General features: G+C 41.0%; 2 protein-coding genes across 5 annotated transcripts in view; both read left to right on the top strand.

Moving 5' to 3' along the window:
* The first annotated feature begins 492 nt into the window (after positions 1-492).
* Positions 493-9,281, top strand: tmem154 (transmembrane protein 154). The gene is made up of 9 exons (XM_031560258.2): positions 493-665; positions 1,548-1,610; positions 1,963-2,016; positions 2,214-2,258; positions 3,764-3,955; positions 5,956-6,010; positions 6,860-6,936; positions 7,377-7,433; positions 8,249-9,281. Exons 1-8 carry the CDS (start codon positions 557-559, stop codon positions 7,409-7,411), a joined length of 630 nt encoding a protein of 209 aa, XP_031416118.1. The 5' UTR covers positions 493-556; the 3' UTR covers positions 7,412-7,433; positions 8,249-9,281.
* A 1,980-nt stretch (positions 9,282-11,261) lies between these two features.
* The window catches only part of fbxw7 (F-box and WD repeat domain containing 7), a 133,399-nt gene continuing 131,399 nt past the window's right edge, over positions 11,262-13,261 (top strand). Inside the window, exon 1 of one of the 4 annotated variants that reach the window (XM_031559325.2) lies at positions 11,262-11,767. The gene's annotated coding sequence lies outside the window, so the exon portion shown is untranslated. The remainder of the gene's footprint in view (positions 11,768-13,261) is intronic. The other 3 variants (XM_031559324.2, XM_031559322.2, XM_031559326.2) reach the window with 3 other exon arrangements.

The following is a 13,261-nucleotide window of genomic DNA, read 5'->3' as shown; positions in this document are numbered from 1 at the left end:
ACACGTATATAGTTTGTGTGTTAATTGCATACACGTACGTATATACGTTGGCCTATTCAAATGTTGCATTTGACTAACATGAGTACTGGGCAAATAATCTTCATAATCCAACTTAATGCTTTTAATGCTGTGGTCAATCAACAAAATCATAGTTGTGAAGAATTGTTCTCTTTTCTTTTGTGTTGCTTTCTGTTGAACTCCCTCTAATAACCCCACAGAGACTATCTCTGTCAGATACAGAAATACCTCCCACAAACCCTATTCCACCTATTCAATGTGCCCTAAGGTTTTTGGTTCCTCTGCATACCTTTCAAGAGGAATTTGTTTTCACAGCTAGCTGGAGAATGACTGGACTTGTGGCTACAAGCTCTCTGTTGATTGCATCACACCTGAGAGAGAGAGAGTGAGAGAGAAAGAGAGAGAGAGAGAGAGAGAGCAAAGAAGGGAGGGAAGTTTGTTCATCCCCTCCCAAGAGCTGTGTAGGTATGTCAAAGCTGAACCAGGAAACAGGAAATCATGAAAAAAGAAAGAAGCTGTGTGGCGATGGCAGTTCTTCATGTCTACAGCAAGTGTGTGTAACGACCAACAGCACCAAGACCACTGGGAAATGACTCCGGCACGGACACTTCTGCTCCTGGCACTGACAGCCAGCTTGGCTGGGAGAGGTGAGTGTGCCAACAAAAATCAACTCTCTTTAATGCTTCTGTGGCGAGTCTTTCTCCTTTTATGTTCTCCTTTCTCTTCTTCTTCTTCTTCTTCTTTTTATAGTTCTTCTTATTCTTCTTCTTATTATTATTTGCCAACCATGAAGAAATCGATTATTGATCTGAACTACAAAAAGAAACATGAAACAAACCATAAAAAGAGAAATGAAAGGGGCTGCTACTCTCTCAGTCTGAGCCACACCAGTTTTCAGTTCTCTGTTAAAAAGAGTTAACACATCGTATGACACATGATCAAGTAATTGCATGAGGAAAGGTTACAAAATTGGTCATCGATGAGCTGTCTTGTTCTATGGAGAAACTCCCTTGCGAAATTTGATTTTGAAATAATGATATCTATGTCGGCCTGTTTTTTATTTAGTCGCTGTTATATCATTAGAATTCACATGGATAAACTCTCGTCCTTTGAAAGTACATGTGTCTGAACATCTTTTCATGTCTATTAGCATCTATATCGTTTCTGTGTTGTTACACTCTTTCTGTGAAAACAATCATATGTTTATAACTTTCTGTCTTAAGACATGTCTTCCAAAAAGAGGATATTCGTGAAGTGTGATGTGTCCACAGAACTACAAATACATTTGAATGCTAAGTGCCCAATGTGTTTCTGGAAATGTTGCCGCTAGACTGAAACTAGTCAGGACAGATAACATCTTTCAGCAGAATTGTCACAGGCCCAGGCACAATGGTAGAACAGGTCAGCAAACCAGCTTGTGTTGACTAACCATATTGCTTCCCCTATCTAAATGCAGTGCCCTTAGTAGTCATATAGCTTACTTTGTGAGAAACTCTTTCAAACTGCACACTCTGCAAATTTGATTACAGTGCATTGTCAGGAACTAGAGGATGAATCCACAGTGGATGACGTGGCTGATGAGGGCCAAACCGGTAAGACTCTTATATCTCATGCCTTCAAATATCTGACCCCTCGGTCCTGCATGTCCAACATTAGAACTGAGCTAGTGATGAAAAGTTTAGTTTACTCAGATTTCTTGTTTTTCACAACACAATAAAATGTTCTTTGGTGCTTTTATGAGCATGTCTATTCCTTCCTTCTTTGTGTCTTTGAAATATAACTTGATAGAAATGTAGATGAGTGACTACTGTTTGTTTTGTTATCTAAAGTAAACCTATTCTGGATAAATACAGTACCCTGGTAAAGACATAGACACTTGTATGAGGACTGCCTTCTAGATTTCAAACCATCTTGAACCTATCTTGTCATCTTGCACTCATCCAGAGGCTCCAGAAACAGAGAGGACGCAGCAACCTGCCACAACCGTGGATGATTTAGGTATGCAAGAACATTCATGGTTGTCTGCAGAAGAATAGACCAAAGAGCTCCTATCTGGTAGCTTAGCCAGCAGCACACACTAACATCTATAGTCTAAGATGAAAACAACCACTGGGTCAAAAATGATGTTCATGTCATGGTACAAGATCCTTTAGTGAATGTCTGAATGCAGTTGATAAGTTTGTTTTGTTTTTCAGGTGAAGATGAGGAAACCATAGAGTCGTCATCTGGATGGCAGCAAGGTATGTATGGCAACACCTCAAAAATAAGCATCTTTTACTTTCACAGAAGCGATTGGGTTTATGCATCCCCCCCCCCCCCCCAAAAAAAACATATCTCAAACTTCTGTTATATTTCCTTACAGGGTCAGATGACAGTAGCTAGTAGTTCCTAGTGACCTATCAGTGTGTTAATTCATTTTGTCCAAAAACCTCACAACAAAATCTGTGAAAATCAAAAATCCTCATGACCTACGTGTGTCTCATGGCCTATGTGCTCTAGAGCATGTCATGAATTCCTTTTAACTCACTCTCGCCCTAAATAAAACATTTGAAAAAAAAACATAGGTGCTGTTAGTAGCTATTCGTAGAATCTAGTAAGTTATCAATGAATGTAGTAGATATACATAATACATTCTCTGCATATAATCAATGCCCTTGCTGTCTGCATTGCACTCATAGAGTGGCTGCATGCCACTGGAGATTGATTATCTCTGCTGGCATCTGGCATAACATCACTATTTGCAGAAAACGGTCCCATGCACTCTCCCATGGTAGCCCTTCCCATGAAGTACTGGAGCCTGCACATAGAGGTGGCTCACCTGACACAGCAAAGCAGAGTCAGACTTGTTTGCTGGTTTGCTGACACCCAAAGAACATCTTCCCTGACATGGCTGTTCCTCTCAAAGAGTCTAGAGGAGCTGAAGCTCTGGCTCTTTCCTTTGGAGGCTATCACAGATCAGCAGAATTGGAGCAGGGGTTAATGAGCTCTATTTTGAGTGTGTGCATCACAGGCCAGCTGTACTACTTTTCTCTACTTTCTAGTACTCTATTTTGTATCACTGCTGTTGAATGCAAGTATGTTACTTGTCATAGTTGAAGTGTTACATATGGTTGAACAAGTGAAGGGGGAGGCAATATTTTATTTATTTATTTGAAAGCTGTGAGGTAGCTTCACTTTCTCAATTACAGTTCCACAGCCGACTCTTTAACACTGACATTGAGTGACTCACTCTTCCTCGTCCTGCTTGCCTGACCATCTTTATAGGCCAATTGTTTGTCTCTTCCAGTGACTGCCTGAAGGACGCTTGTTGAAGACAGACTGACAGACTGATTTTAACAGTCATTCTGCATGTGTGTGACAGGATTCACATAACATTTACCTCTCCCTCTAGTATTTCAGGTTGTAGGCTCCTAAAAAACATCGTATCTAATGGTGGGGATGGGCTCCTATCCATTCAAACTTTGGGCCACAATGGCCTTGTTGCTCTCTATCCATGGTGTTAATCACCCCAAACAACATCTACATGATTCCAGGGAGGATCAGTCTAATTACTTTCATAGTCTTTGACAATGTCATGGCCACTGCTAGTGAGAAGATAAGGGCAATGGGAAGCTAAGGAAATCAATCACTTTTCATGTTTTGTGTGTAACTCTATATGCTCTATGACCAGTAGGAAACGTTGAGTTAGTGTGAATGATCACTGAGAAGGTTTTGATGTGCTCTACCGGCTCTCCATTGCTCCTAGGATCTGAAAGAGAATTTGAGCCAGCGGAACCTACGGAAGAGGACAGTGGCGATCGCACAGAGATGACACTAGTAGAGAGTCTGAGCCCGACCATCATCATCATTCCCCTGGTGCTGGTGCTGATCATCATCTGCATGGTGGTGGCAGGAGTGATGATATCCCGCCGATTGAGAAGCAAAGCTTCTGGTTCCGGTAAGAGGCTGATTGGCGACAGAGTTTACAGTGTTCGCTCCAGGCCACGACTTGCATCGGTTGTTGAACTCAAGTATCAACAGCCTTTCACTAGGATTAAGGACTGTGCTGTCAAACAAGGATTATAGAGTTTATATCTAACGGTAAAATAAGGTCATTAGCCAACAGCCTTGCAAACACCCTCAGCACAGCAGGCACAGATGAAAGCAAGCTTGCTAATTATGTATTTGGGTTATATATTTGGTCATGTTGTGCTGTAAAAGCTGTTCTTGCATTTTCATGGGAGACATAGTGACGGGTTTGGTCCTGCCCGGTAGTTCAACTGGTAGAGCAAGGTGCTAACAAGAACAAGGTCATGTTCGGTACTCAGGGTGCAGACACACTCATGGGAATGGAACTCTGCACAATGCTCTAAGTTACTATGGATGAAACTTAGCTAAAGCTAAATCAGTAAATGTACTGGAGATGACAGGTCATATCACCATATACCATTGAAATGGATTTGAGGATGTTCTAGAAACTCAACCTGCAAAAATGCCTTCAAACCTACATAATGTAATGATGAACTTTAAAACCAAAATAGGCATATAGATGGGAGCAAAAATATAATATATCAATAGCTTGGATGAAGGAGTACAGGGGCCCCACATTGAGCACTGTGTAGCTTAAGTCAGTCGGTTGTGGTGCAGCAGCAGGTTGGTCTCCAAAGAGCACAGGATGTCAGTACCCCTGCTACAGCTGAAGGAGGACCTGGCAGACTTACACAGAATGGTGGACATCAGGCAGCTGGTGAACAGCAGGGATAAATCAAGCAGACTAAGAAGGAAACATGTGATGGACAGAAACCAAAGGTTAGATGGCCAGTGGCTTCTGAAGACAAGGAATGGGGTTGCATCAATGATGATTTTTTAAAGGAATTTTGGAAGGACTGAAGGGTACAGCGGAGAGTAATTTGAAACGCATCAGTGACACCATCTATAAGTACGGCATGGGGAGGTATGGAGTTTGTCAGAATGCTAGGAAGGAAAAGCAAAGTCAAGCCAAGTCAAGATTAGAGGTTGAAATAGACACTCATTGCAGCTGAAGAAGCAATGGAAACGAGCAGATGATGAACAGAGAGAAGGTATTAGTGTACTGCAGGCAGAGGGGTAGATGATGAACAGAGAGAAGGTAATAGTCTACTGCAGGCAGAGGTGAAGAGTAGACTGACTACGCTAACAAGGGCAGAGCTCCTCAGACAAAGAACAACATGTTGTTATTGTTGTCGTTGCTGTCGTTGTTATTGTTAAGTATAGTTAAGTGTTGATAAGATGGTTGTAGTGCGCCCTGCTGTGTTGTAATACTTAGTCTAGGTTGTTTGGTAGGTGTACTTGCATATGACAGTGAGAGGCTTGGCCGCTGTGGGAAGTCCCAAACCAATAGCACAAGCAACGTTTCCTGTGTATAACTAAAACAGTCAAATGGATTCCCACTAATTCAATATTACATTTTCTTTTCGCATTTATACTCAGTTGGATAGTTCGGGCATTTTTCTCTTAGATTGAAATTTTCATCTTTGTCATCAATTTATGTTTTGATGAGAATAGATGAATTCATTTGTGGCTTTTTGAATGTATAGCCTTTATTCATTCACAGTCGATTCAATGGATTCTTGAGTGGCAGAGGGTAGCTTGGTTATAGACAGACTTGGTTTATCTGTTTTTGATGGGAGCAGTGAAAATGGCTAAGTACAAAAGGGCCATGAGCTCTAACCAACTTGGTATTTCTCTCACCTGGTATTTCTTGAGATTTCTCTCCACAGACCTAGCCTGCAGGCCTACAGGCCTAATCAAATAGAGGTTTCTTGTGTGCGTATTGTTGCCGTTGCCATGGTTCCAAAATGATTTAATTACATGCAACAGACATTTGATGTTTGATGTTATCTCATGTGTACTTCTGAAAGAAATATAATCAGTGGATCAGATTTGCACCACATGAAGTCTTACATTTTATTCTTCCAGTTTCGGTGCAACATGATGCATACCTCGATGCGTGTGAGGGGGAAAAGGTGCCAATGTAAGTATCATACATAGTTACAAAGCAAAGCTCATAACTTAAGCCAACCACATTTCTTATAAAGCCATATGAAAAACGGTGGCTTTAATGTCAAATGTTGAAATGGTTGGAGAAGCTGGTGGGTCAAGCTACTAATCATTCCAATATTTAATATATGTTGACTCAAACAGGCCTGTCGATGATGATGTCTCACTGCCAATGCACACTGTATTAAAACACCTTATGGACGGCTATGTTCAAATGCGTTTTTCTAGAAAATGACTATGCTACTAATACTAACACTAATGCGAGTGTCCCCTCTATTCTGGTGTTAAAGCTGAAGGACCTGGGCCTTTGTTTGTGACAGGATGGGTCCCTTGGGTTTAAACATGTCCACATCTCTGTTTTTATGACTCATCTTTCTCATGAATTTCTTAATGTCCAGTTTACAAGCTCTCTTTCCTGGTCTCTAAATACCACCTAGATAGTGCAGAGGGTCAAACAGTGACTCCATACAAAAACACACAAATAGTTTTAGAGAATGCACATGGCAAATGACAACTATATATTGATCTATCTACCATACTTGCATCATCTTCCAAAGCAAGAACTAGAACATATTCTATTTGGTGGCCACCCCCGCAGTGTAGCAGCTCACGACCATAAACAGGAAGTGTGTTCCGGTTGCCTAGTTCTCTCTCTGCCACCATGTGTCTGTTGCAAAAGTGTTGTGAAAACCCCATGTTCTTTAGTGGTAACCTCAAGTCTTAGAGAAGATATGAATCTAGCCCATGGACTAGGGTTAGTGTGCATCTCCACACTCAAATTGATAAAGAATACTGCTGTAAACACTTGTTTGTTTTTACCCAGGCCAATGTTTGAAGATGATGTTCCCTCTGTGCTGGAGCTGGAGATGGAGGACTTGGAGAAATGGATGGTGAAAGATGGTGTGTTATTTACAATGATTATGTCCAAACTATCCTTTAAATTACAGTAGAGTTGTTTAAATGCTGGTTTGAAGATCTTTTACCTCAAATGTTTTAAGTTTTATCATTGGCTGTTTCAAAACACAAAAATCAGCCAAAGATTTTAACCAGAATGCAGAGAAAATGTATCTTGGGTCAAAAGGCTGTTCAAATATGTGGACATAAGAAACTTATCACAGTAGGCATTAGGAGAAAGGGTGATAAGACTGATTCAGATGCAGAACAGACCAATTTGCAAATCAACCAATAGATGGCACCATTGTACTTTATATTATTTGTGCCTGTTTACTTGTACTGGGGAAAATCTGCATATTGTCCATTAATACTTCGTACAACTACAATACCTGTAACATCATTTTGTTTACAGTTAACTTTTTTTCTTTACATTTTTGTTTCATCAGGTGGTGGCAGCAATTTGACCTCAGGGCCAGCATAGCTGGAGAGAATGGGGAGAATCGGTGAGGAGTTTATAGTATTGGCACAAATGTCAGTTACATGCAGAGTATGGCATCACAATCTAGGTTAATGATTGGTTTTGCCTTTTAACATTATGACAAGACATGACATGTGACAGCCACGCCCCAAACATGACCGTTCGTTTCCAGGAACTCACTCACTGACGTGATCCAATCTGTACTTTCTGATGCAAAATTTGATTAAATGTAAGTTTAGCAAAAACCTGTGCGCACATGTGTAGGGTATCAATGGTTTACTTGGCCTAAGCTTTCAATAATGTTTCCAATGTTCACAAACAAATCTTTCTTACTGTTCTTACTGTTGCCTTCAGCTTCCCATGGAACACAGAATAGTGGTAACTTGCTCCTTCCAAGCTCGAGTGCATAGCAGAAGACCCAGCATCTGTTAGCTATTATGAGAGGCATGCGTGGCAGAGTTGCCCAGTTCAGTCTAGAGCGGCCTGCTAGCTGGAAGTGGAAGATGAGGGATAGGGAGGGCAGTGAATAGTGTGTAGGCGTACACCATGCCAGTTTCCCAAGGTTTTCTGTCCATGGTGTTCCAAGGGGTTCCTAGGGGGAAACCCACTCAATGGGCTACTGTGACCATTACAAGTCCAGATGAAATGATACAAACATAAACAGCAGGAATAATAGGTTTTTATTTTTTTTATTTAGAACATCAGGGTTTAAGGTAGGTTAGAATTCTCTTTAAAAACACAGACCTCTTGACTGTATCTGCATGTCTTGTCTTGTTGTGATGATCTTGCTCATATGTCTGTGTTTCTGCTCCCTCCCTGCCGCTCTCACCTATGTTCCAGGGGAAAGAAGGGATGGAGCTTGTGCCTATCTATCAACCTCCTAGACCAGCTCTGTGGACACGTAGCACCCAGGCAATACCCCTTATAAAAACACCAAAACACCAAACACAGGGACCCCAGTCAACAGGCACCAGCTCACGTGGAGCCCTTTGCACCAATGTACAGCAGGGTGTGTACCTCTTGGAGAGTGTGATGTGACAATAACCCTCCCTCATCAATGTAGTCTAATTGTGTCCTGGTCACATTTCCTCTGAACACGTTCATTTTTGTTAGGCTCACAATTGTCTCTGTGACATATTATTTCATTCAAATTCTATGCAAATGAATTTTTACTCACCACTGATAATCTACTGTACATTAGTGTGGTGGAAAGTTTCAAAGGCTGAACAGGGAAGGACTGGAAGCAAATGCAACAGATGTCGTGACTGCTACTGTGTGAGGCGCCTGTGCCATAGCACAAATACACCTAACCACTACATCACTGTCTGAGACCTATTTGGACATACATGTTTGAGCAATGATCTAAGAACAAGGCTTTGCTCTTCCATGCATGTACATATGACTGTGATTAACAAAGAACTATTGGTGTGAAGTCTATTCTGCAGCTAGTTGGCAATGAATAAGCAAAAGTCTTTGCAAACAACATATCTCCCAAGTAAACAGGACACCTGGAGTTCCTGTTTCACCGTTTCATTGGGTTTTTAGTTCATTGTGTCAGCATCACCTGTTTGCAAACTGTAACTGCATTGTATTCATACTCTTATTTAAGGAGATGAAAAAATCCAGCTCAAAACCTTATTTATGCTGATAGAATCCAAGCATGAACAGATAAATATTTGGTTTAGCTGGAGCCAATTGATGTAAATACTGAGAAAATATAAAGTATTCTAACATGTGTGGTTTTTTATTGCTTAACAGGGTGTTTTTTTCTTTGTTTTTGGTTGCACTTTTGTATTTGAATACCCTGTATTGCATAATGTTATCACATATGGAGGTCTGCTTTCGAAATTTAAATTAAATGAGTGAAAATATGTATTTGAACCTTTTTTCGCTGAAGATTTCATACTTTCAGTGTGTGTAAGTTCACTCAAAGGGACATAGAGCCACATGTGGTAATTCAGTCTATAGAGGCTGCCCTCACAGGCGTGGTCAAAGCTGGAGTGCTCAGAGTTCTGTACAATAAAGCTTAGCGAAGCCAGGCATTTTGCAGCCAACTGGGCATGTGAATTCCTCATATTGTCGAGTGTCTTTATCATATTGCTGTTGTTTGAGGCTGATGTTCCTGAAACTGGTCTGCTCATGTGTGACTTGCACACACGCTCTCCCTCAACATCCAGATCAACTCAATACTGCCACTGGCCAATGTGGGGAGCTAATGTGACACTTTAACCCATGTGATCACACGTAAAGCTCACATATAGCCTTTCTCTCTTATTTCTGAGTGAGACATTCCTGCTACATCCTCAGAAGACTTTATGCGTGATTTTTAACAAATGTACTACAAGATATTAAAATTATATTTCATCAAAACATCTACAGCCAATTTAAATGACCCAATGTTCAAGTTTTGCTGTTATATGTTTAAACATATTACATTCCAGCAGAGCAGAGTATACAGTTATTATTAATTTTTACATTACCACTTAACACCTGCCCAGGTTGTATGAGTACATTCTGCAAGGTGCCTTAACCCATCAGTTGACACTGAAAGCCCAAGACTCAATTGCTGCACAGACCCTTTGTCTGGTCATCATTCCCTCCACGGCACATCACGGCCATTTGGACGGCAGGAGTGGCTATAGCTGTGGGTGAGGCCGTGTGGTTGTGAGTGAAGAGGTTGCTCGTTCTATGCTTTCAGATTTCTGCATCTTTGTTTGAATCTATATATTTGTCAACAGCTTTTAGGTAATTAAGGTAATTATGATCACCAACATGGTAAAGAATTACAAATTAAAAACCGGTTCAGTTACATCAGATTGATCCACTAGGTACATTGTTCTGCAGTAGATAACTGCTATGTGGGCATTGCACAGAAAACTCTGAACAATCACAAAGTCCAGGATTTGTGCATTCTGTAAACCAGAAAAGGCCAGACAAGGGTTCACGGACTACATGTGAGAATGGGGCTGTTAAAGATAGCATGAGGAATACCCAGCCCAATGGGAGTAATTGGCCTTACAGCCAAGCTCAGTTAAATTCTTGCAGATCATAAATGATAGAGGTTGCAACAGATGGAAGCCATTTGTTTGTTTTCTTCCTGAACAGTGGTCTGGATTGCCTTGCTGTGACTTGCTAATGTGAATAATGTGTGAGAGGATCTCTGTGCTAATTTAACAGGTCATGACAGAATACTTGTCAGCATCTTCCTATAGTGGCTCCAGCCTTGTCTAACCTTAGACAGCAGGACTAAACATGCCTCAAGATTAATGTTTTGGTATATAGCTAAATACATTCCACACGAAATTGTGCTGGGATTATATAGGCCTGTTATTAAAATACATTGTTATTGCATATGAATAAAAGCTGCATAAAGCATGGGCTTTATCTGAAAATGCATAATAATAATTAAACTCATACACAAGAGTGGATATATCATGTGCAAATACAATACTCTGTGAGTGCTGGTCTGGAAAGCTCTCACTTTCACTCAGAGCCACGTTTGGCTTGGTGCCAGTGTCAATTTCATGCTTCTCAAAAATCATTCTTTGTTCTCAGTGGTAGCATTATACTCGAATCTCTGAGTCTGCAATACAGAGATACATATACAACATGGAATAGCCAAAATGGTAGGGCACTACAGCCAAACAAACTAAATAATAAGGAGAACTGAAGACATCAGGTCTACAGTCAAGACAGCTGGTATATGATTGAAATTCGTCATATGACTAGAATCGTTATGAATATTGCATGATCTCATATAGAGTACACCTAATCAGATGGCTGGTTGCCCAATCTTTAAGCAATCGTCCCTCGTCCGTCTCAAAATGATACTTAGATGATATTTTGTTACACTGTGGTGACAGGGATGAAAGGGGCAGTGCTTACACTTCATCATCTTCCTGCGACACGTATTCCTCTATGTGGGTAAGAAGAGTTATCTGTGGCAGTGGAACGAGCGTTACGGATTGAGACAGAGCAGAGGTTATGCTACCAACTGTGTCTGTTGTGAGGTAAGAGCGTGGGGCTTTCTGTTGTGGACGACTTCACGTTCCTAAGCTGCTGGGTGTCAGTCAGACTCCACGGGATCCATTAGTAAGGTACCAAGTTAGATAATTGGAAGCCATCCCTAGAGATAGCTCTTTGAAAGATTAGCTAGTCAGTTGGCTAACGTAGTACGGTTACCCAGCTAGGCTACTGCTGGAGAAATACGACTCCCAAAGAGAGAGAGAAAGAGAGAGAGACACCGGCACCCACAGCTGCGAGCTCTGCTTCATTTGGGCTTATCTTACCTGAGAGGAGGAAATACAAATCGATGGTGGAGGGACCTTGTCATCAGACGTCACATTTCGTGTTTCTGAGGTAAACAACTGCCGTGTTTTGTGGCTTGGCTGTATGTTGGTGTTGTTGTAAAAGCTAACTAGATGGCTAATAAGGTTCCTTGTGGCTCGGGGTCTGAAGCTGCTCTTGGTTGGTGCGAAGCTGTGCCTAGGGTGACATGAGTGCAAGCTAGTTAGCTATTTAGCTAGCGAGCTGACAATTTGGCTGAGGGACTGTCCTGCATTCACACCGTTGTTGTATGGTTGGTCAATCAACACGTTGTGTAATATCAGACTACCTTCTCCCGTCCAAAACGATGTGCATGAATGAGGGAGAATGACAGGTTTGCGCGAGACTGATGTAAGTTACAAAGCTGCTAAGCTAGCAGCTACCTAGCTAACAAACAGTCACATTGAGTGTAACTTAGTAGCTACCTGTCTAGCTAAAATGGTTAGCAGATTTTAACCAGCTATAATGTTGGCTAGCTAAGTTGCATTGGCCAACCCTTAATCAACATAACCACATTAACCATAAGAGTTATTCAGCATTACTTAGTTACATATACTCTGCTTAATAACTAGATCACACAGAGATTCAATATTTGCATTTAAGCAAAGAAGAAACTATAACTATGATTTGATTAGCTACCAAGCTGGCATAAGTCATAATAGCAATTCTAGCTAGCGAGCTATGCTAGGTGGCTAGCTTGAGATCTTAGGAGAAAGTTGGTCAGGTAGCTAACCTTAGTCTCATAGTTTTGAATTGTCACATAAAACCACCGTGTCGTATCATTTTTTAATGATATTACCTCTTTGCATTACATTGAAAAATTCCATGAACATTATTAATATAAGCAAGTTTAACAATTTCTTACAACGCTCTTTAGTGACCCACCGTTCTATAGCTAGCATAGCTTAGAAACTTCGGTGGCTAGCAAGGGTAGTAGCTGCATGAGATAATGTTTAAGTTACCCAGGTGCCCAACAAACTCCCTTCGTAAGTAATACTTCGATTGTATAGGTATTCAGACAGTCCCAGTACTATACGGCTGTGTTATTTTACGCGTTGAGGAATGACATGAATTGACTTTGGTTTGAAAGTTTGCATGAAAATGCAGCTGACTAAATCATCGTGAAACTGACTGAAGCACATGTTAGCCACACAACGTAAGTTAAGACAGGTAACGTTACTTGAGACATAGAAACATTGCTTAGGTTTGGAACATTCATTTAACTTTACATAGTTTCAAGCGATTCAAAGTTTATGTTCAATGATTTGCACATAGACATCGCCAGTTCCTCCGAGCGCTTCCTCGGTGGTCCTATTTAAGTACGAGAGACGTCAAATGTGATCCCAAGATTTTGGTATGAAGCACTTGTCGATGAAAAAGTGAACGTTAGGATTGGGAAGCCAAGCTCTGGCAATAGGCCTGTTGCCCACACATTGTTTGCATAAGGGAACTGTCCAACAAATGTTGGAAGTGTGTCTAGGCGGTGTTTGGGGAAACACTTTCAAATATTTTGCATTGTTGTAATTT

Source organism: Clupea harengus, chromosome 22 (assembly GCF_900700415.2).
Source record: "Clupea harengus chromosome 22, Ch_v2.0.2, whole genome shotgun sequence".
NCBI classification, from domain to species: domain Eukaryota; kingdom Metazoa; phylum Chordata; class Actinopteri; order Clupeiformes; family Clupeidae; genus Clupea; species Clupea harengus.
Note: the sequence above shows the minus strand (reverse complement) of the source record. Positions and strands in the feature narration are given on the sequence as shown.

Bases quoted from the DNA above. Each gene is read 5' to 3' on its own strand.
- tmem154 (XM_031560258.2), top strand. From the start codon at position 557: ATGTCTACAGCAAGTGTGTGTAACGACCAACAGCACCAAGACCACTGG. The intron at 2,017-2,213 runs GTATGCAAGAAC...TTTGTTTTTCAG, and splicing joins CACAACCGTGGATGATTTAG to GTGAAGATGAGGAAACCATA. The intron at 3,956-5,955 runs GTAAGAGGCTGA...TTATTCTTCCAG, and splicing joins AAGCAAAGCTTCTGGTTCCG to TTTCGGTGCAACATGATGCA.